Genomic DNA, 27,779 nt, shown 5'->3' on the forward strand with positions numbered 1-27,779 from the left:
CAAACAGTTGATGTGTATTAAAGACCGTTACTTAATCGCTCTACTGCTATAATATCTTAGTGCGCCGCGCCGCCAGTAACAACTGCTGCCAAACATTATGTATGTTTTGTGCAAAACTTACAGGTCGCTGGTTAAACGAATTTAAAAATAATAATGAAGAAAAAATGCAATATTTTGACTGTAGATAAAAGTAGTGAAATGAGCAATATTTAATTGTGAATAAATTTACGAGAATTAACCAGCTTGAACTCATTACTGTTAAATGTACAAAGAACATAGACTTACCTCTTGGTATATTCGTAGCCAGTGGAGTCGCGTTGGTACACGCATCGCGTGAACTCTCTGACCGTTAGGTGGTTCATGGGACAAGTGCATCCAATAAATCAACCCTATTCTAAGCCGCTTCTGAATAGCAACAATCCAACTCAATGATCATGGTAATATGATACTTTACACGTTTTGTGCGTGTTGGCGACACATTTATCTCTAAAACAACAAAAGAAGTCAAATTCTTTGAACAAACTAAATATGTTTAAGCCAGTTTAATAATAAGATTTTATGAAATAACCAGAAACAATATATTTTAAAGCAAATAAGTTGGAATATATTATTAAATTAGACCATATTATAGTACAGTAAAAGAAAGTAAAAAAATGTAAAATTTGAAAATAAATACTACATACTTTTCCAAACAATGTACATAATTGAAATTGATAGATTAACTGATGGTTGAGGTGACATCACGCGATTAAAGTGACTAGGAATAGGGAAGAGTCCGGCAGTTACTGAAAGCTATATAGATGACAGTACTAAAGAAAAAATTTAGCTATTTAAAAACAGCTAAGAAAATTTTACCAAAGTCACTAAATGTACAGATAAGTGAATAAGCCAGTTACAACAGTCAACAATTTACGGAAACAGGAATTATTATTACCATTATCATAAATTACAGAATTAGTCTGCTTTTCGTTACAAATAATTATAATAAGGTTGATCTAAAAATAGACCCACTTCTACAAAAAAACACGAGAGTTCTATTTATAGAAATATCTACAGGAATACTAATAAAATTGTATTGATTTGATCCACCGAAATCTTAAAATTTAAAGTTGGAATATTGTTTTGAAGCTATTTTCTTGTGGCATTTTAAAATAATTACTATTTAAATGGGAATAAACCACAGTTAAAGGTTAAATTACTTTTATTGACGTTTCTATTTCCACTTCAGAAATCGTTCTCAAAATACAAACATTTGTAAAACAAAGTTTTTTGCTATGTAATTATGAAAAAGAACCAGAATTAATTACATGTAAAATAAATAATAGTGTAATACAATTTATGTTGAACAATAAAAGTCTAATAAAACATAGAACTGAAATACGTATTACAACTAAGATTATACATATTCTGCACGTAAGAATTATATATACACTGCTCAACAACTGAAGAGTATTTTTATTTTTCGTAATGTCTTAAAAAGTATTCCGATTTAATTGTAATGAATACTACGCTGAACAAAAATTAATAACCAATACTTTTTACACACTACTTTTTCTTTTTTGGTTCTTTTTTACTTTTCAGTCAATAAATATCTGGTTTAAGATATATTATAGAATAAGTTTTAAAGACTTTATTACTATTGTTCCAATATATCCTTATATCCCGGTCACTAGTGATCTCTACTCCTAGGTAATTGAATTTCATTACTTGTTCTACAATTTTGCCGGCTATTTCTAGTTTGCATCTACGCGGCTCTTTACTGATCACTATACCTTTAGTTTTTTCTTCCGATATTCTCATATTAAGTTTGTTTGCTGTGATATTGAAGGTGTGGAGCTGCCTTTGTAGGTTATCTTCGTTATCAGCAATTAGTACTGCATCATCGGCATAGATTAGAGATTGTGCAACTTAAACAGCTATTGCGTTACAAACAGGAAGGTTTGTTTCACGTGGTTATAGCTATGTGACTGAATGTGTCTCAGAGTATTGTTAGCCACACAAGGAATCATGGAATCGCTATTTAGGGAGGATCTTATAAGAGCCACAACTTAAACTCAAGATTGCTTCATAGTCCTTACACCAAGAAGAAACAGGACATTCATAGCGCCAATGATTAATAGCTTCTTCAGGCAAGCTACTGGAAGGGTGATTTCTTGTTAACCTATTAGAATACGGTTGTATGCATGTCATTTGGGAACAGGAGGACGCGCTTCACACCCATGATTGATGAATCACAGTCAACGGGGCTTTCAAGACTAGAGACATTGCCTATTTTCTATCGAATCAAGATTCTGTTTATATAAGTCCGACGGTAGACTCTAGAGAGAAAGAGAACAACGATATAATAAACATTTAATGGGTTCAACTATTCTTTTTGGAAGCGGATCAATTTGTGTCTGGGGGCATGTTATATTGGACCCACTGACTTAGTAATTTTAATTAATGAAACAAACAAAATAACAGCATTATGAAGAGCAGGAGACGGCCCTACAATGTATTAAATTGTTTATAAACTTAACAATAAAACAATTTTATTATTATGACTTTTTTTGAATTTCTCAATGATTTTACATAATTTTTTTATTTTATTGAGAAGTATTTTTTTGATTCTTTTATAAAAAAACTTAACACAGTCTATAAATAAAGTTTTTTATTCACGGCATCAACACGTCAAAGAGATATGACGCTGGATTGAGCGAAATCTGCTTGCATTTGAAATCAATTGGTTTTCCAGCCTTGTAGTCTTGGACCTTTCTCTCAGTTCAAGTTAAATCAGTCTCATTGTCAGTTAAAATTATTCAGTGCAATAATAACGTCATCAACTTTGATGAAGATGATGTTACTCGATAGTTTCTCACTTAATGACGAATGAGTGGGAAAACGAAGGCGATGCTGGACTCACAATATCAATACAGATCACGAAACTGTTCGTAACTCTATACGAGAAAAATTTTGGTGATATTTTAGAATGAGTACCCCTAAATTTGATTATATACTGGAATCCATTTGTCCAGAAAACCACAAAAGAAACACGAACTGCAGAAGAGCTACTCCATGTGAAGAAAGGCTAATGGTAACTATTTAAATTTTAACCACTTTTAACCTTGCATTTTTCTTTATCTACAAGTGTAAAGGGGTGTAAAATATGTTTTTTTAAAACTACGTAGTAATATGATTTGAAAAATTGTATTGATAAAAATCGGTACAGTTTTTCTCAATTTCCTTTATTACAATTTCCATGATTTTATATATCTATAAAGCCTTTGTGGGATCAATGGGGTCTTTGAGGCTCATCTATCATAAAATAATTGTAGTCGTAATCTTTCTCGTCTTCTTTTTTTGCCATTGATTTCATAATGTCCAGTTTTTCTTTTTCGATATGCAACCTTTGTCCTTCTTCTGCTGCAATGTGTTTGCGCTTTATACCTATATTTGAAATTAAAGAAGTTGAAGTTGCAGGAAGACATGGAGACATCAGTTGGCGGTTGTGGACAACTCATCCTCCCTCCACCAATAGACTCTTTTTAACGCTAAGGCTCATTTTGAGTGAAATACGAGCAATCACTTTTTAAGTTTCTTTCCACATCTCTCAAAGATAGGGTTCCTCTTAAAAGTAATATGTTTTGGAACCAATTCATTGAGTTTTACATGGTGAGTCGCCTTGGACGTCCCCACATTTCGGTTTGTCTTCTTTTTTTAATTCACTTCGGAAACTGTCCCTCAAATGTTTCTATTTTTCCTTTGCTACAATATCTGCAACAAATGAAAAATAATATTGTTAAAAAAGTAATTATTGTAAATATTGGACTGATGACAATTGTATTACATAATTATTGTCAAGTGGCTCATTTGTTTGAATATAGATGGAAAACATATTCCTGTAAAACGCCCTGCTAAATCAGGAAGAATGTACTATAATTATAAAGGATACTATTCAATCGTTCTGCGAGCACTTGCTGATGCACAATACAAATTTATTTCGATTGAAGTTAGTGCATACGGAAAACAATCTGACGGTGGGATATTTTCCAAAAGTATACTTTGTCAATGTTTAACAAGTGAGTCTTTGTGAGATAAAGCTTATCCTTTGACTTCTTGGCTTATGAGACCTTGCACGTGAAGGAAATTGGACGACTTAAACCGAACGTTCAATGAACGTTTGTTAAGAGCTAGAAGTGTAGTGGAAAGCTTGTTTGATATTTTGGCTACCAAATGGAGGTTACTCCAAAAACCAATTAAAAGAACCCATGGTTTAGCTGACGAAATTGTAAAGCGTATGTACGTGTTTCATAACATTGTTATCGAAGGACGGAAGGACGGAACTTTCATCCAATTACAGTGAAACTGAACAGCAGGGTTCATCTGTCAGAATACGTTTTACAAAACGTGCACGGACAACACGGCAGGCATTCGAGCAATATTTTTAAATTATCAATTTTAGAGTAGATTATATTTTTGTTACTCATGAAAATAACAACTGTTCTTAATAAATGAATATCAAATATTCAAAAATTATGTGTAGAAATGTGTAAGTACTTACCTGTTGTGTTGAATTCAGGTGGTACTTCTTTCCATAGACATAGGGCAATATTTCTTTCCATGTATTTTTTGTTCGATTGATCCCACGACGGAGGTCCTTCTTGAATCGAAATAATTAATATTTTCTGTATCAATACTTATTATTTTTTTGTGACAAAACAATAAACCATAAACACTTAAAACTATATAAAGGCAATATATTGCACAATATGACTCATCTGGTTGAAACACGGAACTCGACTGAAACATGGCATAATCGGCGTGGCAGAAAACGTTCCAATTGGCGGTACGTAAAACTCATCAAGTTAGAATCTAACTAGAATCTATCTAGATTCTAACTCGATGGTAAAACTACTCAAAACGGCTCGGCCTCGCCGGGTCACGCTCTAAGCGGTCCGGCTTTGCATTTGAATCGTCCCATGTAAATCCTGCTTATTTAGCGTCAGTGGCACACCCAGAATTTGTCTGAGGTGGGGGCTTTGAAATTTTTTTTATGCTACCTCCATTTTGAGTCCCTAAAATTTGTGTTTTAGTTTAATTTAAAGTACTAAAGATAGCAGTGCCAAATATTCAGGTATCTAATTATCCTGCCTACCAACTAAAACCACCCTCTCTTACTTGTGCGCATTTGACTGCCGCACGCACCGTACTCCGAAAGTGGGGTGGCCGCTGTAAGGTTGACGACATTTTTGGAACACTCCCTTCTCTTATCTAGATCTTATCTATTGTTCTGAATATACGGCTATCGCCGTATTCCCGTTCTTCTTCGTCAATCCTCCTGGTCTAAGGCATGCTCCTCTCCAAACCTCTTGATTACATCGCTCTTCTAATTTCTTCATTCCATGAGCGTCGAGTTCTACCTCTTTTTCTTCTTCCAGGGGCATTTGTGAAGTTTTTGGGGCCAACGTTCGTCAGGCATTCTCAATAGGTATACAAACCATTTTGAACCTCTTCTTTCTATTCTGTCAATGACCGTTTCTGTAGCATTCATGTTATTTCTTATAGATTCGTTGGTCTTTCTTTCCTGCCTTGATGTTCTAGTACTTCTTCTCAAATAACCCATTTCAACTGCCAACAATCTTGTCTTCAGGTCTGCACTAATTGTCCATACTTCAGAGCCATAACAAAGAACTGAATCAACCATGGTTTGCCCTATTCTTTTTTGTTCCTTTTCGAAATGTTGCGATCCCACTATAAGAAGTTCAGACATCCTACAATTTTACATCCCTGAATAATTCGGTGTTTAATTTCGGTTTCTCCCAAACCGTTCTTCTATCTAAATATTTAAATTTTTCCACTTGTTTGATTTCCACGTCCTCGTTAATCAACACTTCAAACCTTGCACCTGGATTGATAACTAAATATTCTGTTTTCTTTATGCTGACTTGTAACCCCCATTCTACATATTCTCTGTATAGACCCTTTATTATAAATTCTAGATCATAAGAATCTTTAGCTAGGACTACTTGGTCATCCGCAAAAGTTCAGGGAGAACAGTACGTCATTTCCTATGGGGATTTCCATTCACTGGCAGTGGTTTTCTTCAATTTTGGACGGCTGCCTCAATATATAAATTAAACAGTAAGGGTGACATACCGCATCCTTGCTTTAGTCCTTTAGTTACTTTTATTGGCTCTGATAGTCTATTTTCGATTTTTAGGTAAGTAGTATTATCCCTGTATTCTTCTGTGATTATTCCTAAAAGGTATGGGCTAATGTCGAGTTGTTGTAAAGCTTGCCACAATTTAAGTCTTGAAACTGTATCGTACGCCTTTTCTAGGTCAATGAAGTCTAAATGTACTTTAGTACCAACTGCTATTCTTTTTTCTATTAATTGTTGGAGTGTAAACAAGTTATCAGTGCAAGATCAAAGATCAAAGATTCAAACGTCAATAAACTTATTTTAACCTTCAATTGCGGCTTATTCCCATAAAAATAGTAATTAGATCTTATTTCTGTCGTTGGCCCGGTTGCTGTCTCTTCTTCTTCTTTCTTTTTAAAGACTGCTTGGATGTAATTGAGAACACTATTCCATCTCTCCGTATTTCCTGTCATCTTCACGATGATCTCTCTTACAGTCACATGGTTCATACCTATTTCTTTATACATTCTGTTTCTCTCCAATGTACATTTATTACACTCCTGCATTGTGTGAGTAACAATGTCGGAATATTCACAGTATAGACATTTATCCGCATCTGTCTTTCTGAACCTATGAAGATACGCCCTAAAACAGACAATCTACCCAGTCCCGTAGGCTCGGGATCAGCATCTTGGTCCACTGGGCAACATTTCCTTGTTGTTCCCTTCTTTTTGCCACCGTTCCATTGATCTTTCCCTTTCTTCTTTTTTTATAGCTGTTGTCAAATGCTCTCTTCTCTCATAGAGATGTCTCTTTTCTATTGTCATAAGCCTAATATTAGGTATCTATATCTAAATATAATGAAAAATATTATTAATTATTGTGTAATATTATTGTGTATTTATACAATAATTATTGTGTTCTACATATTTAACGTGGTAATTTAATTATTCAATTAACGTTTTGGATTTTTTGTATTGTGTGTGAAAGACAAGTTACATTTTCCTACTATTCTTTACATATTTTTAACTTTATATGCTCTCGGAGGAGGGGGGTTTAACCCCTAATCCCCCCCCCCCCTTGGGTGCCCCACAGTTTAGCGTTCATGCGATTTTCGCCAGACTCGGCCCGACTTTGGCGAGAAACAAAACATGAGAACAGAATACATAATTACAGTAGAAATTACAATTTTAGTTGGCACGTTAATTAAAAATTAAAGTTTATAATATTAAATAAGATTTTATTTAACACATTTGGCTTTTATTTATCTCGAACTTTGTCGCACGTAACATAAATATTTTTCTAATATCCACTTCAATTGTTGATCAGTGTATTTTGGCAAACTTGAAAATATAATTTTTATTTTAAAATATTGTAAATAATCAATCAACTAACTAGAGATATGATTTAGTTTATAAATATTACAAGTAAACATATAAATGGTGCAATAACTTGCGTTTGGTAAATCCTATGCATATGTAAACGGGTAAACCCAACATCGTGATCAGTTTAGTAATTAATTTCATAGTATCGGTAATTTCCGAACAAATTCTTTAAGTAAAATTGTGGTTTTAGATGTGGTATTCATTAAAAGAAAACCTAGTGAATAAACTGCAGTTAGTTTTTCTTTCATGAACAAGTGTAAAAAATCCGATATGGATGAGATAAAAAGAACTTCAATCCGGTAAGTAAAAATGCGTAAAATTTCTTCAGTTTACATTTAAATGTGTATATATTTGCGGTTTTTTTATATATTATTAAAATTATTGAAAAGTCAGCTTCAGAGCTGTGGTTAAATTTTAAAAAATACCTGGGAGACTAAGTGAATAAGTGGGAGACCTCATCGTTAAAAACAAAAGAAAAAAAAAGATTTGTTAAAATTAAAAAATTTTGCGACATGCAGACAGAGACGTCTTAGCTCTCTCCAGATGGATGGTGCCTGCACCCTTCTCTAACCAAACCTTTTAATGTGTTTTTTGTGCTGTTTAATAACTTTTTAAAAACTTTTTAAAGTTTTTTAAATTCTGATGAAAACTGTTTCTTATTTTTGAACAATAGTATTCCTCTCTTGTAGAGATATTTTTTAAAAATTGACCATAGCTCTGCAAATGGCTTTGAAAGCCGAAAGCGCCCAGCTAGGAATTAAATGCTTTACACATATTTAAAGTACTTTTCTTTTTCATTAATTCATTTGCTTACAAGTGAATACAAAACATATCAGTATTTTGTAATTGTTTCATATATTACTTTTCTGTTTCTGTTTTTTTTTCTAAACAACCACTGGTGTGAAGACGTACACAGAAACTATCATCTCGGTCTACCTGCTATCCTTCTATGTTTTACTGGTGACTTGTTTTTGATCATTTCTACCAATTTTTGCTGTGTATTTCTTCAAATTTGTATATGGCGTTATACACTGTGTCCATTTAAAAAGGATTTTAAATATGCGACATATTGGAAAGAAACGCAGACCGCATTTACTTTATAATAACTAAAACTTTTTGAACAAATTTTCTTTTGGGCCTTATAACTGTTTTTCTTGTTATTTTACAATAAAATGACATATATATATATATATATCTATAAATATATATATCTATATGTATATATATATAAATATATATATATATATATATATATATATATATATATATATATATATATATATATATATATATATATATATATATTAATGTGATATTAAAAGTCAGAGGTACGCCAAGCAATTAATTAGCTAATTAATTAATTAATTAAACTTATTTAAATGATGCAATTATGATTTTATCACACTATTTATTTCTCTTATCTCAGGGTTATATTCGTGCTTCAATATCTATGCTTTACATATTTATGATAGGTAAGGTCTAATGAAATACCGGAATAATAAATGTATGATAAAAAATATATACATATATTTTTTTTTCTACAAGCTCTTTTGTAATTTTCTGCTCTCTTGTAGAGACTTTACGTTCAAAGCACCGATGCAAAGTGTATTTCTCGTTTACCACAAATTCGTTGTCCTCTTTCTCCCGTTAGTCGTCGTAATGAAATCATTCCTGTCCCGACGCATAATTCTGTTTCTATGAGCTGTATGGTTTTAAAGTCTATTAGTAGGGTGCTAAACTGGCTGTAGGCCCCCTCCTCCTTTATTTGGGCTTGGAACCGGCAACAGTTCTGTTGAGCTACTCGATCTACCCAAAAAAACTGCAGGCGGATTTGAGATATGTTACTTAAGGATGTACTTAATCTCTATTAATTCTTTGATCTGTTTTTTATTCTCTTTCAGATCTGTTTTATATTAGGTAAATTCTTATTTCAAACCCTCCGGCGTACTTTCAGGTCTACATATTATATAAGTATTTTAGTTTTTTTTTTTCATTTTACTTTCACCTCTTTTTGTACTTACTTTACTTTCCGTGTCCGGAATACCAACAGCTTTAAATTTTGTATTTCCAATGGTTGGCTACATAAATGGCCCTGTCATTCGCTAAAAATAAATCTTCTTCTGTGTAGGTCTCTCTCATCTCTGTGCATGCTAGTAGATTTTTTGTGGTAACAAACTTTATAATCTTACCGAAGGGGCTTCTAATTTCAGAAACTGTTACACGATTACTCTATTTGATATACGTACATTTATGTACTAAATGTTTTAGTGCCAATGCATTTTAATAAAAAATACTAATTAATAAAAACGGAAATTTTCGCTTTTCCAAGTTTATAATACACACTTTCTTATGTTTGAAAATATATAAAAGTAATATAAATTACCGCCTTGCTTATTAAAACTAAAAAGTAAAATAAAGGTATATGGCGGTTAACAATTTATATTTAACTACATAAATTAGCCAAATAGTCCTTAAATTCCTCCATGATTAAATTGATGGATATTTAAATAAATTTCAAGTTCCAGAATGTATCTGCTGTAAAATTTGAAAATCTACTACTAATACAATTATTGGCAACATCGCAGGAGTTTAGAAGGATATGCAATATCGTAAATACGGATCCCAAAAATGGTTTATCCTTTTGTGGAGTCCACTTAATCCTACGTGTTGGTCGGAGTCTACATAAAGCGCTACTTAGATAATAAAATACACGGTGTATATTCTACTGGAGTTAGTATAATACCGTTTTAGAACGGAGCTTACATTAACCGCTAGATGTATATATATATATATATATATATATATATATATATATATATATATATATATATATATATATATATTGTACAACTTGTTTTTACGCATCGAAATGGTGAACAAGTGTCAAAATAGAGTTTATAATCAACAAATGATTAACTGGTGATAAAAATCAAAGCGATAAAATAATTTTCAGATTTTTATTTTAAATTAATTATTAAGATAAAATGAGCATTTCTGAATAAGGATGGATATAATTACAAATATTGTTAATCGGCTAATATTTTAACTTTATGCATAGTTATCCAAATACCTAACTCATCTAAATGTACCTACATCTGGCAATATAAAATCCTCTGTTAAAATTAAATGCACTTTAAATATGCAGGGTCAATAAAATTTGTATATATGTAGCCAGTACTATACTGACTTACAGTGTCACAAAAGTGCCACAAAAAGTTAATGTTTGAGCTAAAATTTTTGGACATTGCGTAAGAAACTATGATATCATTTATTCTAAATGGTAAATTTTGAATTAGTTTATTTGTAAAGTTAATATGAGTCGACTTGGTTTCGTTTAATTTGATTTGCCTCTTCCTCTGTGTCATCAATAGTTGTGTCGTCTGCGAAGGTGGCAATAGTGTTTTGTTTTAATTCTGGAATAGCACAAGAATATAGAAGATATTAAGGACCCCTTAAATAGTGACTTATTACATATTTTTGAGACATGTTTAGAAAGTCTTCTATTTAATCTTCTTGAAAAAGGACGAGGTTATGTCTATTCCGACATCTGACAAAATAAGATTTATTTATTTTTTTTAGTACTGACTAGAGATGTAGTTTTAACTAAAATAATATAAACTTTTAATAACATATTTGAAACGACGCTGGTTCTGTGGTTTTTATCAGTAAATTATTACTCATTGTTACCACTGTTAAATTTTCTAGTTCATTATACAAAAATTTTTACAGTAGTCATACTATTGTAAATGTTGTTTTTGTTTTAGATTTATGATCAATTATGCAGTGAGGTTTTTAACAGCATCTTTGTTTCTCTATTGCTGTTGGGTTCCGTTTCAATATTTGGGTGGATGGTTTTCCTATCATGTCATTTTATGCACCTTTGGGGTAAGTTTATTTTCTATAATTTTGTTTGGTTAATGGTATAAAACTTCAAGTATATCCGTTGATTGAATATCCGATTCGGATATTCAATTAGCGGTATATCTTTTTTGCAAATGTTGTGCTCCTGATATTTGTTATTTCTTGATAAATAGATAAACGTAGAGTAAGTTGGAAAAACAAAAATATATGGTTAGTGTAAGAAAACAACTGTTGACAATTAATAGTATATAATATTTGAATGACAATGACTAAAAATGATTGTTCTGAGTATAAGAGATAAAGATAAATATGATCACCATAATGAATCATAAAGAATATTTGTTTCAAAATCCAAGTATTTATGAAGAAAAATCAAACCACAAACTGAAATTATTGATAATAACAAAATAAGTATTACAAAATACTGAACGATTATTGATACAAACATTGCGAGTGGAAGGTATATATACAAAGGGCATAAACATTACCTTAATCATATCTTGGAAGGAAATGACAGAGGTAAAATCAATAACCATCTTTACAGATATCATTGAATGTACGTTAAAACAATCTTTGAAATAGAATTAGAAAATGAAGCTGAGGGTATTTATATACTGCTAATGCAATCGTTTTAGGCACATAGCTTGACAATTTTGCTTTCCATTGCTTATGGCCCTTGGTTTTTCTTCTCCAATTTCTTATTTCTTTCTGTTTAATATCCTTTTCTGCTTCATCTAACCATCTCTTTCTTGGTCGACCTACTCTTCTTTTGTCACCCATTTCTGTATTTATTAACATTTTTGGTATTATTTCTTCTTTCATTATTTCTAAATGTCCCAACCAACTAAATCTTAAAGCTTTTACAACTTCTGATATAGCAGGCTCTTTAAAAAGACTCATGATATCGGCATTGGTTCTTCTTCTATATACCTCCCTCTCTTTAACCCCTCCAAAAATTTTTCTTAATATTTTTCTTTCCCATATATTTATTCTCTCTTCTTGTGTTTGGTTAAGCACCCATGTTTGGCTAACATAGAGGACTGTCGGCCTTAAAAATGTTTTGTATATATATATATATATATATATATATATATATATATATATATATATATATATATATATTTTAGCTCGTCTCGGTATATTTTTAGATGTAATAATTTTGTGTAAAACTCCTGACTTAACATTTTATTTTTGTATTCCTGCCTCTAGCCCACAGTCATCTTTTCCGCTCTCGTTTATATTAGTTCCCAGGTAAGTGAAATTCTCCACTTGTTCTAATTCAAGGCGTTATTTGCATTCTCGTTGATTTTGAAGATTACCGGGTCTCTTAATCCTGTTTAAGGTACTGTAAATTTTATGTACTTTAATTTATTTTCATTAATGACTAGGTTAAATTTTTCTGATAGCTCTTTGTTCTTAAAGTCCCTGTTCTGTTTAAAATGCTATCTCTTAGTACCTATTCTAGACACAGATTAAACAGGATTTCAGACAAAGTATCCTTGCCTTAAACCTTGTTTGGTTTCGAAACTGTCTGACAGTTTTCCGTTGTAGTTGATCTTCATACTTACATTACTGATAAGTCATTTTAACTAGTTTTATTAATTTGCTCGGTATTTTTAGATCTTTTAATAAATTCAGTAATTTTTGTCGATTTAATTAATCATATCCTTTTTTGAAATATATGAAGACAGCGTGGATAGGAATATAATCGTAGAACACTTTCGTTTCGTCTCAATGTAAAAAAATGATCTGTGATGATCAAGATCTCCACAGCGATGGACAGACATTACAAAAAAGCTTCTCAACAAACAGTATACAGGGTGGCGCACCGAAAACGAAACAGATGCATTTACTGGCAGATGATTCCTTTTTAAAAAAAACGCTTGGACCCGTCGATTTTTTTATCGAGGGGGAAACAAAATTGGCATATAATCACATTAACATTTGCAGCCCCCTAAGCGGGGGTGGCACCATCCCTAAAATTTTAAATGGAAAGGGGGGTAGAATGATCCATCATTTAAAAGGTCTTTCAACTCCCTTTACAATGATGTAAAATTCACGTACTTCAATTTAGTAGTTTTGGAGATTTATTGATTTAAAGTTTAAATACATCATCGTAAGAGGAGATCAATACATAGCAGCAAAGTTGTTAAAAAATAAAGAATGAACTGACCTGTCAGCTGAGTAAATGTTGAAAATTACCACCATTACTTTCCATGCAATAATAAAGATTTTGCTGAAAACGTTGCCGGACATTTTGCAATATTTGAGGAGTAATTTGATGGCACTCATTCACAATTCTTTGTCGTAAATCTTCTAAGGATGTTGGCTGAGTAGCATAGATTTTGCTTTTTAAGTAACCCCACAAAAAGAAATCCAAAGGTGATAAATCTGGCGATCTTGGGGGCCATTCAACGGCACCTCTTCTACCAATCCATTGACCTGGAAAGGTCTAATCTAAATAATGCCGAACTCTTAATGCGTAATGTGGTAGGGCACCATCCTGTTGGAACATCAACATATTCTCAACGTATGGACCATCATTCTGATTTTCAATTATATCTTTTAGCGCAGGATCTATGGCATTTTGCAGTAATTCCAAATACATTTCACCAGTCAAATTTCCAGGTAAGAAAAAAGGACCAACCAAATGATCGCCAAAAATGCCAGCCCAAACATTTAATTTTTGTGGCTGCTGTGTGTGTACCTCATGGTAAATTCTGGGATTAGAGTCCGACCAATATCGACAATTATGACGATTTACTTCGCCATTTAAAAAAAAGGAACATTCGTCGGAAAAGCAAATGTTAAATAAAAATTGTTCATCGTTTGTAATTCGTTCACTCATAACTTCACAAAATTCTAATCGCTTATCAAAATCGTCTTCATTAAGTTCTTGTACAAGGTGAATTTTATACGGATGAAAATTATGGGCCTTTAGAATCCGTTGGACAGTACGTCGACTAACACTACACGAAGTTTGCAATTTGCGGGTACTTAATGTAGGATCTACAATAACTTGCCCTAAAACCCCCACTTCTATTGCTTCGTTCCTTATAGGATTTTCAATATTACGTTTTTTATTGGCGACTGATCCAGTTTCCCGAAATTTAGCTACAAGTTCTAGAACATATTTTCGGTGCACATTATTGTTCTCATGTCGCTCATTAAAAATTTGTGCTGTTCTATTAGCGCACTGATTATTTCCGAAAAATATTTCAATAATTTCAACCCTTTCTGCCGTGGAATATACCATGGTTAATTTATGTATAAAGCAATAAATGATATTTTAACAACAAAGATTGGTCAAATCAATCGCAAACTAATGTACTATTTCCTATTTAAAATAAGTACGTGGCATTCTCTACTTATCTTTCTTCAAGAAACAACTTTTTTTGTCACAAAGGACACTTCAATTGCTATTTTTATTATTAATAAACCATGGGCGTAGTAAATAAAAGCATTTACTTATCAAGAAAATGCTTTTACTCAAATTTCTTCTGAAAGAAGTACAAACTAATTTGATGTACCTATTAAAGTCTACTTTAAACTTTAAATCAATAAATCTCCAAAACTACTGAATTGAATACATGAATTTTACATCATTATAAAGGGAGTTGAAAGACCTTTCAAATAATGGATCATTCGATCCCCCTTTTCATTTAAGATTTTAGGGATGATGCCACCCCCGCTTAAGGGGCTACAAATGTTAAAGTGATTTTATGCCAATTTTGTGTCCCCCTCGAAAACAAAATCGACGGGTCCGAGCGTTTTTTCAAAAAAGGAATCATCTGCCAGTAAATGCCTCTGTTTCGTTTTCGGTGCGCCACACTGTATTGAGGCGGCATACATACCAGTTAATCGATGCCAATGGAGAAAGATTATTAATTAACCTATCTTAGCTACTAAAGCTCAATGATAAACCACAACACATCTATCAATATGTTAATGACTATGATGGTGATGACTCAAATCAAGAAAATATTCAGCCTTATTATTATTAGTGACTCAAGCACCTAAAATATAAGTACTTTAATCAAATCAAAAGTTGAACAAATCTACAAAAATCTTGCTTCTTCGGGTATGCTTTATTGTTTGCCGGGCTTATTAGCCGTAATCTGGAGTTATTTTTTTTCTAAAATTAAGTCTGTGATTTTGGCCATCATTATCAAAGCCGTTTTACAAATATTATTACGTTTTTGTAACAACATTAATGAACCACATTTTGTACTAAAAATATCAAAAAATAATAAAAGTATTATTTATTAAATAAGTTTTTCTTAAAAAAACAAAATACAAAACGCCGCTATAAATATGATAATTTTGGGGTTAGTTCAATATTGCTCTTATAGCCTTAAATTCATTGAAGTTACAGTTGAACTGTAATATATCTACAAAGTTCTTTTAACGTGTTTAAAACTCATTAGTCGTTTTGTTTTTGTATAGGAATTTCAATATAATGGCTTGTAAGATAACAACTAATAACCAGTAGAATTTAAAAATAGTATAATTAATTGTAAAGTATACAAATATAGAGACTTTCAGTTAAGAATTGAAAGTAAAGATAAATTAAAAACATCACGTACCATGTACATTGATTACACAGCTAATTTTTTTTTAAATATTGTCACCAATATTTAAAACGTAACTTAAAAATTACCACTGAAAATAAAACGAAGTAACAGTGTAAATCAGCCGTAACAAAACTGTGGCACGCTTACCACTGGTGGTACGCAAAACATTTAAAGGTGGTACTCTATAAACTAGAAGAAACGAAGAATTTATGGCAACGCTGTGAGTTTGAAACCACAAGCCCGTAATGTCTTGTTCATGGTTGGCAACACTGGAATCACGACAAATTGTCACCGCCCTTGATTCACGTCCATTCACGTCATCAGTTTGCTCGTGGCCGTCAGTCGTTGTGATTGGTTTTGTCGAAACGAGTAATTTACCGTTACTGATTCCTGCTAATTTTTGCATAAAAAAATGGATAAGTGGCTTAGAAGAGACAACAGAACATCTGAAAATCCCAGTCCATCGAGCTCCACTTCATAGTCGGGGCCTTTACAGGGTGATGACAAAAAGAGTTCTTTCAAAAAACTGAAAGTGGCGGTTACGAAATATGATCATGAATACATTAATATGGGATTTACATTCACGAATGCAAATGACGAGCCAAGGCTCCAATCTGTAATCTGTTCGGAAATTTTTTCTAACCAGTGCATGAAACCTTTGCTATTGAAACGCCACTTCAATACAAAACATTCAGTGTTGGAAAATGAACCTAAGGATTACTTCGTTCGAAAGTTAACGGAGATGAGAGGCACAAAAAATTAATCAGAGACGGCTATTCACGTTCAGAGCGACTGTGAATAGTTCTTCTCTGATGAACCCTATTAGGGCGAAATACGTATAACGCGGATACACAGACGCACTGTACGTGAAATCAAATCTTAACTGTCTTTTTCCTTTTATTCCGATATACTCTGTACGAGTACAAGAAACCAATTCGTTAAGGATTTCTGCTTAGTTGAGGAGATATGTTGTGGAATGCAATTTTTAGATTCCCCATGTCTCAATAACATCTTTATCAACGTCTGTTTTGCCTTGCAATTCTTAGAAGGCACATATTAAAGCAAAAATCTGAATTTGGTTTCGAAAATTAATAATTTATTAATATATTGTGATCAAATTGTGTAAGAAATCAAAAGATAAACAAAATTCTTACTCTAAAAAAGCGGCAACACTTTAAACAATTTTGCCAAACGCAGAACTGTCATTGACATTTGAAGTATTCCCTTATCACTGGCGTACGATTGTCTAATCTATTTATTAAACTTATTATTTTGTCGACTTATTACTGGACTATTAAACTTAAACAGTTATTTCATAAAATTTATATTATTAATAATAACGAATGTTTTAGTTATTTAATGAATATAATTTTCTAAAATTCTCAATATAATCATGATTACATTTTTCTGATTATTATACCATGTTGACGCCTGTGAAAGATGGAGCAGTTCCGTGTGGTGTCGTATTATTAGCTGTGTTAGGAAAACTTTAACTCTAAGGTTGATGTTCTCAAAATTTTAAATACAAGTGACGTCACTTTATATAAATTGTGACGTGCAACGTTTTTACTTTGAAAAATGATATACTATTTTTGATACCATGAACTACCACTGTAGTAGAGGTAGGGTAGTATAAAAAATTTTGTATAAAGTATAATTATGGGAAAATAAAAACCTTGCCACTACTATTCTCCTTATAATTTCATCATATTTTCTCACCTATTAGAACTTCCTGGGACTTATAGAAATAAATATTTTAAAACCAAAACATGCCAAATCAATTCCATCGTTCTTGAGTTATTATCAAAAAGTTATAAAAACATAAAATGACGTTTATTAAATTTCATTTTATAATATTTTATATATAGTTATAAATTACCATAAAATGACTTTTAACAAACGGATAAAATTAACTGAAACTGTAGAGGTGAAGTCGTATAAAACATTTTGAATTTATAATTTAAAAAAATAAAGGTCATTCATCAAGATAAAAAATTACCTATCTCAGTTGGACCAATTAATACGCTTTCACACAATTTTATTGCAATCAGTTTAGTGGTTGTCATTAGCTTGGACAAACATCGTGCCACGAGATTTATATACAGTGTGGAAACCACTTATGGAATAAAATTGTTTTTGTCCTTATTATAGAAAATAAGAAAAAACTCTGGGACACGTTAACTTTTAAATTTAAATGTACATGATGATCCACGCAAGTCTGGCATAGTCAATAATCCTTATTTTTAATGAAACACCCTGTATATTTTTATGTTTTTAAAAGATTCTTAAGAACCTGATTTCAACGAACTATAGCATGTACGGTTTATAATGAATAATACAAGGTGAAATTTTGAAATGAATAATTTATCACGTGTTATGGTATTATTTTAAATTAGCTAAATACAGACAATACACTTCTACTCTAAGTGTCAGTATATTGGAGAAAATTTCTGTTTAGTAACCGTGTTAATATTTTTTGTCATGAATAGGTAAAAACTGTTTAGATAGTCTGCTAATTAAACTAAATCGGTAAATAATACGGATTGTTATCAATCAGTTGTTGGTGTGTTGACATTTTACATTAAAATAATAAATTCCTAATTAAAAGCTAATTTCTTGCAGAAATAAAAATGAAATATTTAACCGAGACCCACCGAATTGAGATTTTAATGATGATCGGTTGCGGGGAGAATTGTAGAAGTCAAGGTGAAGTAGCAAACTGATTTAATCACAGGTATCCTCAGTTGCCTAATATTGCACAAGGTACTGTGTCTAAAATTTATGCACAATTCAGAGAACTTGGACATGTCAAACCATTAAAAAGAAAACCGAACTTCATTGGAGATGAGGTGAAAGTGGATATTTTGTTAAGTGGCGCAGATAATCCAACGTCAAGTTCACGTCAAATTGCACGTCAAAATAATGTGAGTTACACAAATGTCCTAAGGTGTCTCCATGAAGAAAAACTTTATCCATATAAATTGAGTTTTGTGCAGGAGCTAACAGAAGACGATCCAGATCGTAAAATAGATTTCTGCGAAAGAATGATGTATAAAATTAACACAAATAAAATAGCTCTTGGCACAATTCTTTTTTCTGATGAATCAACATTTACATTGAACGGAGAGGTAAACCGACAAAACTGTAGATATTGGTCAACGGAGAATCCTCATTTTATGCGTAAGACACACGCTCAGTATTCTCAAAAGTTATGTTTGGGCAGGTATTATAGGGGATCATATTATTGGTCCTATATTTGTAGATGGTAATTTGACAGCGGAAAAATATTTAAGCATGAGAAGAGACGATGTTCTTTCTCAGTTAGCTAACTTATATCCCAATCCAATAGATCCGACCCTACCACATGAAACTGTCTGGTTCCAGCAGGATGGTGCAATACCCCATTATGCTTTAATGGCGAGAAATTACTTAAATGAAATCTTCTTCAATAAATGGATTGGACGAAGGCATACTATTGAGTGGTCAGTTAGGTCGCCAGATCTTACGCCTTTGGATTTTTTTCTGTTTAGCATTAGACCTCAAAGAAAGGATAACTACAGAAATACGGAATATCTCACCTCAAACTTTAAACAAAGTTCGGGACTAGTTTTATAGGAGACTGTATTATTGCCAAAAAACAAGGTGGAAAACATTTTGAGCATTTATTTTAATTTAATCCAATCAATTACATCTGGTATTCTATGAATTAATTGTCTTGAAGAAAATTATACTTAATTTCAAAATTTCACCTTATATTATTCATAATTGACCCTACATGATATAGGTCGTTGAGATCAGGTTATTAATGAGCTTTTAAAAACATAAAAATATGCAGGGTGTTTCATTTAAAATACAGATTATGGACTATGCCAGACTTGCGTGGATCACCCTGTACGTTCAAATTTATGTTTAAAAAGCGCACATTTAAATTTAAAGGTTAAGATTTCTCAATGTTTTTTATTATTTTCTAAAATAAGGACACAAACAACTTTATTCCATAAGTGGTTTCCACACTGTATATAAAGATATATGTGTAATAGATTTACAAATTTCAGCGAGAGCATTGCTACGGCTTTGATAAATTGAGACGCCGAATGTGTAAATAAACGGCGAAAGGAGCACAATTCGTCAAAGTTTCCGTGTATGAATTGGTACCGATAGACTGTTATAACGTTATTTCTGTATGCCCTACGTCTTAAGACAGTCGGGTAGATACAAACAAAAATACAGGGAAAGCCAGCGAATGTGTCCTACTATTTTAACTTCTCTGCTACATATTTGGGTAGCCTTGGATGAAAACGACTTCTGTCTTTCTGGCCCTCTTTTTAAACTGTGTAAAAGATTTACAAATTATTTCAGTAAAAGCTTTGCTACGACTGGTGAATTGAGACGCCGAATATTCCCTAAAAAGCCGTCCCAATAAAGGAGCACAATTCGTCAAACTTTCCGTATATGAAGTTTATTATATATTATATATATATATATATATATATATATATATATATATATATATATAATATACATATATAAACAACATGAATTTACTAATATATAGTTGTTACTTGGTTCAATGAATAGAGTATACTGAGATAACATCTTCTAGAATTTAGGTAGATATTTGAAGTCACATTTTATTTCAATCTGTTATCGTCCTTCAATAAACTTCGATAGATTTCGTTTATTTATAAGTTTTTAACAATTTTATTGATATATTGCTTATTTTAATTTACCTCTAGCTATATAAATTGCTTGTTTTAGTATTTACCCCTCATGGCGGAAGCCATCATGATGTTTGTCGGTGATGACATCTGGAGCAAAAACTTAAGCAGAAAAGCCAAGTATGCTATTCATGGTTATCTTATTACGTTTGCTACTATAATCACAATAATTGGAAACATTTTGGTCTTTGTTTATATACAGCCAGGATATCATCTTTATACAGCACACGGAATTACTGGTTAGTATAAATTTTTGAAGTTAAAACGTTTTTGATTCGACAAGTCACGTTTTTGACTTCTGATATGATCTTCTGTTATGCTCAATATTCTTATCGTCGGATTTTAAAAGTTATTAATACTAATTCTTAAGAATATCTTAAAAACATAAAAATATACACGTGTTCCAATAAAAATAAAGATATTGGACTATGCTAGACTTGTATGAATTACGGGGTACATTTAAATTTATATTTAAAAAGAGTACATTTAAATTTAACAGTTGACGTGTCCCAGTGTTTTTCATAATTTTCTAAAAATAAGGACACAAAAATTTTTACTCCATAAGTTGTTTCCACACTGTATAATTTCAAAATTTCACCCTGTAGTTCGTTGAGGTCAGGTCGTTAAGGAGCTTTTAAAAATATCAAAATATACAGGGTATTCCATTACAAATAAAGCTTATTACTAGACTTGCGTGAATCAACGTGTACATTTATTCCTTAAACAACGACGTTCAATTTTAAAACATAAAATACTAGGTGGTGTCCTTTGTGGCCATTATTTACGCAGTTAATTTAATTTCAGGATCTTTAGTTAGACTCTTGATAACTAATCAATGTTTATTTGAAAGAGTACATAAGAATCCATTTTCTTGTATTTTAAAAAAAAAAAACTTGAATTTTCTAGTTTTCGTGGCTGATCAAAACCGATTTTCGGTTTAAATATTGGATTTTATTTTCATCCATTTTCTTAATTCTATTACTGTCGTTAGCCATGAGAGAAATTATTATACCCACCTTTAACAATAATAAAGATAATAAAGACTACCGTTAGCTTTGTAGGGGACAAAAGGCTCTAATATTCCAGTTTCAATTGCCTAGAAGGTAGGTCTATGTAAATTTACTAATCATCAATTAATTAAATATAGAAAAAAAAAACATTTTTAAGCGGTTTTTGGTGTTTTTGCCTTATTGTGCGACCCAGAGATATTCCAATTTCAAACTTCTAGAAATACGAACGAGAAATTTGTGAACAATAAAAGAAACTTTAGAAATGATTAAATATGTTCCGAAAATATTTCCTGCAAAATTGATAAAGTTTCTAAAGAGACCGATAATAAATCCGAAAATATTGAGTAGAATCGAAGAAGCTTCTAAAAAAATTTTCGACAAATTGAGATGATGTACAAGAAATATTGGCAGAGAAACTAAAAAACTAGAAAGTATGGTCACTAATCGGTTTCAACGATGGACTTTTCATTGATGACATTGACAGAAGAATAAAAAAATGAAGAATAGACATATCACAGTAAATTCAAATCAACAGCATCTGATGGGAAATATTTTAGTTCCATTTATCTCAGAAAAGTTGAAGCTATTACGACGGCCATTAAGCAGGACCACAAAATGCTGTTTGCTTAATGGCGGCTTTACGAAGTGATGCTGCCTACTTCAACAGTTGATTTCTAAGAACAAAAAAAACTTGAACTAGAAAACCGCTATGAAGATACCCATTCACCATCAAGTATGCAAAGAATAACTAACTATTAAAATTTTTCTTTTTTTTACTTTATTATTTTATTCATTTTTCAATTAAATAATAATGGACTTAACGAATCTCCTTGTCTAATGCCTGTTTCATACTTTATAGGTTGCGAATGTTTTCGTTCAGATTCTACCATCACTATGTTGTCTTTATATAGACATCCTCAATAGTTGATACTCAATCTAGTGGTATTTTCCTTTCATGTAATGAATGTATCACGTCTCTGATTCTTACTCTATCAAACGTCTTCTGTAAATCTATCAGGCAAATATATGCTGATTTATTGTATTCTCGCAGCTTCTCTCCTAACTGCCTTATTATTAAAACTGCATCCGTGCATAATCTTTTGGTCCAAAAATCTTGGTATTCTTCTTGCCGGAGTACACAAATAACCATCTCGACTGATGGAGTGGAATTAGCTGAGTGAGTGGGAAAAATACTCACTCATTTTCGAATGTTTGAGAAACTACGCTAATTCTGAAACTAAAGCTGAAATGATGTGTAGTCTTAAGGAGTTCAAGACCTGAAAGGCTAGTAACTACACTGGCGTGCGACTTAAGGGTCCCACAGGAACCGACCAGAGCTTGGATATGGCACACACTTCCAATCAAGTACACCCTGTACAATCAGCATTCGTTAATCGGTAAATCAGAGTACGTAATCTGAAAAGTGCTCGTATTACTGATCCAGCGAATATAGAACCATAGGTTTACCAACGTGGAGGTTTGTACGAGATGGATTTGAGTGATAAGTTAAACAGAAACTTACCCAGAAGCAGATAATATATTTATTATTATCCAGCAGATTATGAATGTTCATTTATTTTTGTAGCTATTATTATTGTTGTTAATTTGTTGTTAAAAGCCGGATGATTTTAAAACGCATAGTACAAAGTTAAGAGGATGAGCGAGGAACAAGCGCAGCGTTACTATCTCTGTAGTAGTGTGTTATTTCAGTAAACATGGAGCAGTGGATGAAGATCGCACGTTTGCATACGATACGTTTATCCAAAATCAAGAGTCAGTGATCACTACGCAGGAGCTTTTTCGCACTCACTTTAATATTGGTAGGCGTGGAGCGGTTACATCTCGCAACACAATCTTAAGAAGGATAAAGAATTTTAGAACAACAGGCAGTGTCATGAAAAAAAAGCAACAAGGTCCGAATAGAACAGTAAGAACTCCTGTAAACATACAGTGAATGAGAGATACCGTCGTCAGAAGCTCTAAACGGTCCGCCCGAAAACATGCAATTAATCTAAACAATAATCGGGAATCGTTTAGAAAAATCTTGCATAAAGACTTAAAACCTCACCCCTACAAATTGCAGATTGTCCAGAAATTAATGGAAAGAGATGTTGAACAACGTGAGGATTTCGTTACGAGAATGCAAGTTCTTTTGGAGGATAACTTAGGCCAGCATCTTCTAATGAGCGACGAATTCTCATTTCCATTTGGACGTAACCGTTAATAAACAGAATTACAGGTACTAAACTCCTAAAAACCCACGAAATCTCCATGAGCGCCCTTTATATTCTCAAAAAGTTACAGTGACTGTGGAAAAGGACAGTGTCATTGGTCCGATTGACAATATTGGGCCATATTTTTTCGAAGATGCTGGCCATACCGTCACCGTTAATTTTTTTCGCTACGTTGACATGATCCAAAATTTTTTGGTTCCAGAACTACGCTGAAAAGGGATAAATCCAAGGAATGTGTGGTTTCAGCAGGATGGTGCCATAGCACATACTACCCATGCTTCAATAAATTTAATATTCTCCGCAACTTGTTCCCAGAACAACTCATTTCACGTTTTAGAGATTTGCCGTGGCCTCCAAGGTCTTTAGACCTGTCAATTTGTGATTTTTTCTATGGGGGTATTTAAAGAGTCGTAAAATTAAAACTAAAACTAGCTAGAAAACTATTGATCGAGCGATGTTAAAGCGTGTTATGGAGGATTTTATAAAGAGGATCAAAAACTACATTCAACGTGATGGTCACCATCCTGATATCAATATTTTCCATACTTTCATTAATTAGCCTATATTTGTCCACTGCTGAACGTAAGCCTCCCGTAAAATTTTTCACCTATTTCTATCTTGTGCTTATTGCATCCAGTTTGTGGTGATGCGCTTGATATCATCCCTCCCTCTAGTCGGTGGTCGTCCTCTGCTTCGATATGCCTCTTGCCTTGGTTGCCATTCCAGAATCTTTCTGGTCCATCTATCATCCGTTAATCTGACAACATGTCCGGCCCAAGCCCATTTAGCCATGGCTATTTTTTCAACTGCATCTGTGTCTCCTGTTCTTCTTTTTATTTCTAGGTTTGGTACTTTATCTCTGATCGTAATACCTAATATTGATCTTTCCATAGCGCGTTGTGTAACTCTTATTTTATCTATTGTTCTTTTTCTCAGAGTCAGTGTTTCTGCATCATATGTAAGAACCGGTAAAACGCACTGGTTAAAAACCTTTCTTTTTAAACAAACTGGGATAACAGACTTGAAAATGTTATTCAATCTACCAAAGGCAGCCCATGTAAGACCTATCCTTCTTTGTATTTTAGTTGTCTGATTATCTCGGCCTAAGCGAATCTCATGCCCTAGATATTTGTAAGCTATTACTTGATCGATGCTATAGCTCTCAATCAGAATTTTACCGCTGACTACAAGGTTGGTCATAAATTTTGTCTTTGAGGTGTTAATTTTAAGACTAATTGTTTTTGACACTTTGTAGAGCGTGTGCAGAATTTTTGTAGCTTTATCAGCTCTATCAGATATTAAAACGATGTCATCGGCAAATCTTAGGTGGTTCAGATCTTCACCATTTATATTAATTCCCATGTTATCCTCTCGTTCCATTTGCTTGAACATATATTCAAAACTGTAAACAATTTAGGCGAGATAGTATCACCCTGTCTAATTCCACATTCTATTCGAAACTTCTTGGTATCTTCATGAAGGCGGACACAAGCTGTACCAGTTTCGTAAATCCCATACTTTATTAGATTGTAAATGGCATAATATAAGCGTTATTTTGATGGTAATAAAATAGTATTTTCTTGCAAATTTCTTGTGTACCATTTAGTTCAAAGTCGTCCTAATGCCAATTGTCACCCTGTATTAGGGTTTTTCTTTTCTCCTTTCTTAAAGAATAATATCAGAATGATCGATCTCCTCCATTTGTCTGGGATTCTGTTGGTGGTTATAATTTTTTGTATGAAAAGTTAAAGTTGTTGTACAAAGTAATCACATCCATACTTTAAGAGCTCATTTGTTATTTGTTCTTCTCCTGGTGATTTTAGATTTTTTACTTTATAGATTTCTTATTTTACGTGTTTTGAGATATTTCGGTCTTTTCGTCAGCTATTATATAGGGCGGAGCTGGTTTGGATTCTTCATTTTCGTTTTGAACATTTCTGTAAGGTATTTTCCATAAAAGAGTTGAATTTTACTATTATTTCAGAAGAAATATTTTAATGTCGTTAATTAATATATATTATTTATATAATTATATATTAATTATTATTAATTTATCTTCTAAAATACAAAAATATTTGTTTAAAAAGTTATTTTAAAACTATTTATTCAAAGTGTAAAAACTTAAAAAATAAGTTATCTCACAATTTAACTTGAATAAACACATTTGAAGTATCCATTTATAATTAATATTATATATTTATCTGAATAATGTACATTATTTTTTAAAATTTAAATATTTCTTACGGAATAATAGTAAAATTCAATAACTTTTTTTTATGGAAAAAATTAATTTATTTTTCCGAGATTCCATTCTAAAAAACGGAGCTCGGAAAGTTCTCCCGTCCACTTCAACATGACGGTATTTTACAAGTACGATCACTGTAACATGTTATAACTTCTTGTACCTTCTCTGGATATATATAATATATAAATAATAACCTGCATAGGATTTTCACGAAAAATCGATGATTGTTTCATGGAAAGACTGGGTTCTATACATTAGTCAACCCGTATACACAACTAATTTTCTTATCTAAATTTGTCTATACTAATTGTAAAATAATTTATCCATTTATTAAATTACAATATCTTTATTGCAATATTTATTTATTAAATTGCGGTATTGGAATAGTTAATGGTTAACTAATTATATATTTTGATTTTAGGTTTAATATCCATGATAATATTAATAATATCATGCGTACTTGGTTTAGCCGTAAATTATCCCACAGAAGCTGGAAGGATCATTTCTATACGCAATGTCACATTCAAATTCATTCACAATATTTCAGGACTTCTGGGATACGGAATTGGTATAATGAGTCTTTGTTTTGGTTACTTTACTGTATGGTTTATGTACTTTAATGGTGCGGAATCGAGATGGGCAGCGCTAATTTTAACGATATTGGTTTCAATTTGGCCACTTAATGGAGCCATAGTTTCATTGTATAATCAATATAAAGCAGTATTAAAAGGAAATCAGAGTCCACCTTCTTCTACACCGCCATCTTCGGAAGAAAATGTTGTTTAAATGATTTCTTAGTTAAGGGTTTATATTTTAAGCTGAATAAGGAAAGGAAACCTTGCAGAAATGTTTGAAAAATAGTATTTAAATATCCAATATTTCTACTAAATGGCAGTGAAAAGAAGTATTATTTGTTGATAATATAAAATGCAAAGATTAGAAGAAAAAACATAATTGTGGAAATTTAATTTAGAAATATTGCAGAAATTGTTTATGTTTACAAGATTACGTTTTTTTAACGGACCTTTCTTTACTTCCAAATATGCCCTCATCAAGTGTGAGGTATAATATCTACCTCTCGTGAGATCAACTGAATGAAATTTGTAATACACATTTAATATGTAAGATAGAATAATATGAAAGATAGAAATGAAAGGGGAGACTATATCGTAGATTTTTGCAACGAATATAATCTATGTATCATGAATACCTTTTTTAAACTACTTAAACTAAGATTATATACGTGTAAATCTCCAGCAGATACCTATCGTAATATTGTAACGAATCATTTTGTAGCCATCAGTGAGCGCTACAGAAATGCCGTAAACTCTGTAAAAACGTTTCCTGGTGCCGATGTTACATCTCACCACAGTCTTCTGTTGGCCGAATTAAAATGAAAGTTTAAACGGATAAAACAACAGCGATCTTTTAACAAACTATATATGGATTTTATTAGAAACAATAGTCATGTGATTGCAAACTATTTAGAGAGCAATTTTGAGAATAACGAACAACAAGAATCCATTGAGTGTCATTGAAATTAAATCAAAACGATTATAAACAGCTCAACCTTAAACTTAAAAGATAATCGAAAATGCAACAGTGGATGAACGATAAGATTTTGATTTTAA

General features: G+C 32.1%; 1 protein-coding gene across 1 annotated transcript; it reads left to right on the top strand.

The window, feature by feature from the left end:
• Positions 1-7,269: 7,269 nt before the first annotated feature.
• LOC140434949 (transmembrane reductase CYB561D2-like) lies at positions 7,270-27,280 on the top strand. Its single transcript, XM_072523591.1, has 4 exons — positions 7,270-7,805; positions 11,271-11,391; positions 20,700-20,898; positions 26,570-27,280. The coding sequence occupies exons 1-4, from the start codon at positions 7,753-7,755 to the stop codon at positions 26,932-26,934; spliced, it is 738 nt and encodes a 245-aa protein (XP_072379692.1). The 5' UTR covers positions 7,270-7,752; the 3' UTR covers positions 26,935-27,280.
• Positions 27,281-27,779: the final 499 nt, after the last annotated feature.

Source organism: Diabrotica undecimpunctata, chromosome 2 (assembly GCF_040954645.1).
Source record: "Diabrotica undecimpunctata isolate CICGRU chromosome 2, icDiaUnde3, whole genome shotgun sequence".
Lineage (NCBI taxonomy): Eukaryota > Metazoa > Arthropoda > Insecta > Coleoptera > Chrysomelidae > Diabrotica > Diabrotica undecimpunctata.